This window comes from Gobio gobio, assembly GCF_949357685.1.
Source record: "Gobio gobio genome assembly, chromosome: 13".
NCBI lineage: Eukaryota > Metazoa > Chordata > Actinopteri > Cypriniformes > Gobionidae > Gobio > Gobio gobio.
Window position 1 is genome coordinate 22,472,594 of NC_137106.1, and position 6,012 is coordinate 22,478,605.

The 6,012-nt window shown below is 34.3% G+C and overlaps 1 protein-coding gene across 1 annotated transcript in view; it reads left to right on the forward strand.

The window, feature by feature from the left end:
* The window catches only part of sptb (spectrin, beta, erythrocytic), a 31,126-nt gene extending 28,628 nt beyond the window's left edge, over positions 1-2,498 (forward strand). Inside the window, exons 35-37 of the mRNA XM_079833299.1 lie at positions 216-389; positions 515-557; positions 670-2,498. Of these exons, the coding sequence (XP_079689425.1) occupies positions 216-389; positions 515-557; positions 670-855 (403 nt within the window). The 3' untranslated portion in view covers positions 856-2,498. The remainder of the gene's footprint in view (positions 1-215; positions 390-514; positions 558-669) is intronic.
* Positions 2,499-6,012: the final 3,514 nt, after the last annotated feature.

The window sequence follows — 6,012 nt, forward strand, 5'->3', positions numbered from 1 at the left end:
GCAATATCTAGAGACCAGAATATCAAAGCAACTTGGCTCTTTTGACTTGAACCACTGAGAACCACCCAGAACACCCTAGCATTGTTGCAGCGAGTTTTGCACAGACAGCCATTTACATTTTCAGAAGAAACCTATTTGTCTTGATTAAGTATGATGATTCAAAGTAGCCATCAATTTACCAATTAACTTCAAAATTCAAAACAATCTTTTCTCAGGTCCTGGAACAACCTTTACTGTGTGCTCAAGCCTGGACAGCTCTCTGCCTACAAGGATGCCAAGAGCTTTAGTCACAGTGTTACCTACCATGGCGAGGAACCTCTGACCCTCACCAATGCTTTATGCGAGATCTTGACAAACTATAAGAAAAAGAAGCAGGTGTTCAAACTCCGGTAAGGGTCTTGGTTATCAATCTTTATAACAAGGTAAAAATAAATTGTATTTAAGTGTTGTGAGGTATATTACATATAAGCCTCGCTAACCCGTTTTATCCTTGTTCCATTTCCTGGTTTCTTAGACTCGAAGATGGAAGTGAATATCTGTTCCAGTGTAAAGATGAGGTGAGCTGTTGACGGCTTCTTCCAACTAGTCCCTAATTAGTAGCATAATCTTTGAAATAAGCAAGTGAACAATCATTGATGGTTGATGTATGTTTTGTCTGTTTGTCCACAGGAGGAGCTCCAGAACTGGACTCAGGCTATTGAGCAGGCAGCACAAGCTCTGACAGAAGAACCAGTTGCAGGGCCATCAGGAGTGAAGGCCCAAAGCCTACCTCCACCTACTTCCACTACTCTAGAGGTCCCCTCAGCCAAGAAGGACAAGGAGAAGAGGTTTAGTCTGTTCGCTAAGAAGAAATAAACTCCTGGAAAGAATGTGACAGGTTTATAACACCATTTTTTTTTTTTTACATTATATTAATTTGTAAGAATTTAGCTATATGAAATGTAGATTACACTGCTGCCTGTATCTAAGCTAATGAGGCGTTGCTAATGTCCACATGTATTGCTCTTTATGTTTTGTTGTATTTTCCTATACTAGAGTCACATACCACATTCACTCTGTATACAAATAAAAGCACAGGAACCTGATCAAATTTAACCAAAAATATTTGTAGGAAAATATTTTTTCTTTTTGTCTTGATTTTTTTTATGTGTTGAGTTTCTTCCAGGCATGCTTCAGTACATATTTTGACTATAAATAACATGCATAGTTTTGTTAATCTGCCTTATTCCTTTAAAATGGTTGCACATGTAATACTGTGTTCTTTGCATTGGAACTTATAGAATTTTCATAGAGACACGGGAGAGGCATTTCCTGTTGTAAATGGCGCTCTGCTAGCAGGAGGTGTGGTAATGAAGGTGCATGGCGTTACATGCACTATATGCAATAAGCACAGTGTTTAGTATGCTTTTAGACTGTCCTAAGTGTTGTAAAAGCTATTCCAACAAACATATGAATATGAATATTATAATAATATTATATTCAAATGTGAACGTATTAATGCTATTATATATGAATACATTAAGAAGTACAGTCATGGTACTAAAGAAAAGACAAAGAAAGGCAGTTGTTTTTTTGTTCCAAAACCTCAGCTATGTTAAATATGATTTTTGCAAAGCATGAACTGATATATTTATTTAATATGGTGCTATATCTTAAAGATAAGAGTTTTACCCTCTCATAACTCAGGTTCCCCAGGTTTACAGGCCTAAATCACCTTATAAATACCCTTACACTAGGACAGCAAAACCATTATAAGCACTTAAATATATCTCTTACATTATCATAACAATAATTAAAATTTGAAAGAGAGGTGTACAGCTTAAATAATGCAGTATAAATCAAACTTGGTAGCCAATGAATGTTTAAAAACATGGGGAATAGTGTGTCATACAAATATGAATGTAGAAGGGAAATTTTACCTTTAACAAAAAATAAGAATAATTATAATAATCATAACATATCCTACATACATGAACTTAATACCTATATCCATTACACATAACTTATATTTTATTTATCACACAAGTTTCTGAAAGGTTGTATCTTTAATACAATCTTCTGATTAGAATTCAAATGCCCTGTTTTCAAAGTCTTAGTTTCTCTCAGTATTATACCTTGAAGTATAAACTGCAAGCTAAAACAAGTAATGTTTTAAAATAAAATGCAGAAACATCATTTTTAACAGTAGTTCAATTTCATCTCACTGTTGGGTTTTGAATATGAATATGTTTACAGAGTCATGTGTTATGAGGGTCAGTGTGGTGCTTTATTAAGGTGTTTTTTTGTTGTTGGCCACTACACCCCGGACCTCCAGATCTTTCTGTTTTATTGCTTTAAACACACTGCAGTCTACTTTAGAATGAACTCCCTTTCAACTAATATGCCTCCATTCTCTATTCTCCTTTTATATCTGTATGTTCAATGCAAAATCACAAACGTTGAAAACAAGGTATGACTCATTTTGGGAGTATGGAAATCAATAAACTCTGTTTGCAGTATCCTTTGCCCTTTGTTGTCTTTTTAAAGCCTTTAGTTTCTCTGGATTTATTAGATGTATCTGTTTGAAGGAAAATTAACTTTTTTTTAATTTATTCTACAAACTACTGACTATTTCTTCCAAATTGCAATAAAAATATTGTCATATAAAGCATTTATTTGCAGAAAATGACAACTGGTCAAAATAACAAAAAAAGTCATGTTTTCAGACCTCGAATAAGACAAAGAAAAAAGTTTATATACATTTTTAAACAACACAATACTATTATTATTTTTTATTTTTTATTTAGCAAGAGTTCGGAAATCAATATTTGGTGGAATAACCCTGATTTCCAATCACAGCTTTCATGCGTCTTGGCATGCTTCCTATCAGTCGGTCACATTGCTGTTGGGTGACTTTATGCTACTCCTAGCAAAACAAAGACGTATCTGCCCGTGTTGCTTAAAAAGTATTGCTTTTTTAATGCTTTTCGATGAATTATTCAAGGTCTGAAAACATGGCATCTTTTTCATAATTTTGACCAGTTGTCATTTTCTGCAAATAAATGCTCTAAATGACAATATTTTTGTGACATGTTGTCAGTAGTTTGTAGAATAAAATAATAATAATAATAATAATAATTTTACTCAAACAGATACATATAAATAATAAATCCAGAAAAGTTTTGCAGTTGTAAATTTTTCCCCCGGAGCGGTTATGGTTTCATTAATCAGACATTAGTTCTAGTGTTTTAAATCCTCTAATGCGTATTTGTTTTTATTGACTTATTTTTCTATTTGTGGAGTATAAAAACAGTATGATCAGGTGAGGTGAAATTATTTTAACCAAGGTAACAATCTTGTTCAAATATACCACTCTTTTCCTGTAGAAGACACTGCTGAATAAGAAAAAAAAAATATAGAAGTGTTATAAGAAAATGTTTAGATTACACTATTACCACTTAGCAATAAGATGTATAAATTAGTTGTGTTAAGGAGTTTCTTTGAACGTTTAAAGAGCATGAAAAGAAAATAGATTTACACAATGTCAATAATGACAGAACGTTTGACAGAAATCAGGTTACATCATGGACATAACAGACCTGAGCCCAGATGCAGAAATGCACTATGGGGCAGGGCCGGCCCTGACCAATTTGCTGCCCTAGGCAAGATTTTACTTGGTGCCCCTTGTATCAAGGTTTAGCACTACACGTTATCATTCTAAGTTGTGGAAACACTCGTACTGTTTTATTATTGTAATGCATTGATGTTTTATTTTTATTGTTGTTTTATATGATGTCCAGTCCATTCTACCCCATCATTATGTTCATGATATTATTATTGTTTTTTATTTGTTAAAGGCTGATGATAGTAAAACTGTACAAATATTACACCTATGCCACATTACAGCCTAAACACAAATAGCAAGAGTAATTGCATCTAACATTCATGCACAAACTATTAATTGAGAACTAGCAAAAGTGTTTGTTTTCCAGTAGATGGCAGCAATCTTCCACTAAACTATGAGCATTCATGCTTTCACCAGGAATTCAACTGAGAAATTTTGATATTTAATGTGAATTTTACATAAAATGTTGCCATTTTAAATAAACCTGTATATAAATATCATTACTAATTTAGGCAAATACATTTTAAAATTGCTATACACCCCCTTAAAACTGCACAACTGCAGAGTAAAAACATTAGGCTATTAAAAAAGTGATATTACATGCGTTTAATATTTTTATATTATTTATTTTTTACAAAATCACACTGGCTGTGACCTCTGGAGAACCCAGAACAGCTGCTTGCATAAAGTTTAAGGTAAAAATAACTGGAATTAATTAGCAAACATTAGTATTTTACTACTATGCAATTAAATAAACTGTTCATTAACTGTTCAACTAATTTGCCTACATCCCTTTACTTCTGTCTTTACACAGCAAAAAATGCTCTTCTTATTTAGAATCTTTTTATTGTTTCCAGTCCAAATATCTAATAATTCTTAAATCAAGGTGCATTTACTAGATGAGTAAAATGACATACTTCATTTTGATTTGATTTTCAAGTAAACAAGAAAAATGTCTTGAGTTTTTGCTTAAAACAAGCAAAATTATCTGCCAATGGGATGAGAAAAATAATCTTATTTCTGTTTGGGACAGAAAAAAGATTTAAATCAGAAATAAGATTATTTTTCCACTCCATTGGCAGATAATTTTGCTTATTTTAAGCAAAAACTCACTACATTTTGATTTTATTTTCAAGAAAACAAGAAAACTGTCTTCTGTCATTTAACTTATCTAGTAAATGCACCTTCAACCTTGATTTAGGAATTTTAGATATTTAGACTATAAACAAGACACAAATACTACGTAAGAAGAGCAGTGTATCCCTTATCTTCCCTGCATCAGAGGGCTTCTGTCTTTTTTTTAGACCGTCCGTCATAAATAATCAGGCAACTTACACCGTGTCAACACCTGGCGCGAACGGCCAAGCACCCTAAAAAATGAAAGCAACCTTGTCTCCGTTGGATGCGGCGAGAGGCGACGCGACACAACAAATTCCCCTAACTATAAACTGATCGCGCGTTGTATTTCTGACGCACTTCAAGTAGATCGGCGGGGGGAGATTGATGAGGCGGACCGGAAAGATGCGGGGACTTAGTTACGTTTTTTTGCGCTTTATTTGGTAATATTTCAAATTAATATTAATAAAATAGTATCAGTAATACATTTTGGCGCCCCTATGGATGAGTGGCGCCCCTAGCATTTGCCTATTCCGCCTATGCCACGGGCCGGCCCTGCTATGGGGACCACTAAACTCCAAAGACTCACCTGGCCCAATGATGATGATTAATATGCTGGAATATCAAGTGGCAAATTGACACAAACCTTTAAATACTCGAATACTTCGATCTACCGAAATACATTTTCACAGAAGGCTTACATTGTAATAATATTTTTTTAAATGCACAAACTTGTCGGTGGTCTTGTGTCAATAAATTATTATTTTGTCAAATTTTGGTCAGGCGATCAACCAACGCTCTCTGAAACTCAAAGTTCGCTTTTGTACACAAATCATACGTAATGAACGTAAATTAGCCTACATATTTTGTATTCAAAATGTGCATACAATAAGCCTGAAACCAAAGATAAAGTTTATTTTATTTTTTTTAAACCTGAGGGGACAAATTAAGCTAAGTTTGGTTCATGTCCATAAATTAACTTTTGTATCCAGAGTCTAATGAAAGTCCAACCTGGGTAATTTTATAGTTAAATGTTTACCTATAAAGCACGGAAGCGTGGTAAACAAAGGCATGTTTTCGAGACGTAGGAAAATATACGTGTTACCTGCTGAGGGTGCCAACGAGCTGTAAGGTTGAGGTCTGGTTGTCCCGACAACAGTTTGGCCTGTTGGTTACGTCATTTTGAATGAAAACCTGTGCCCACGAGTCCGCTATTGGTCGATTTACCGCCACCCGCCGGTGGAAACTCGCAGCTGATTGGCTTATGAGCATGTCACTCCCCTGTGCTCTTC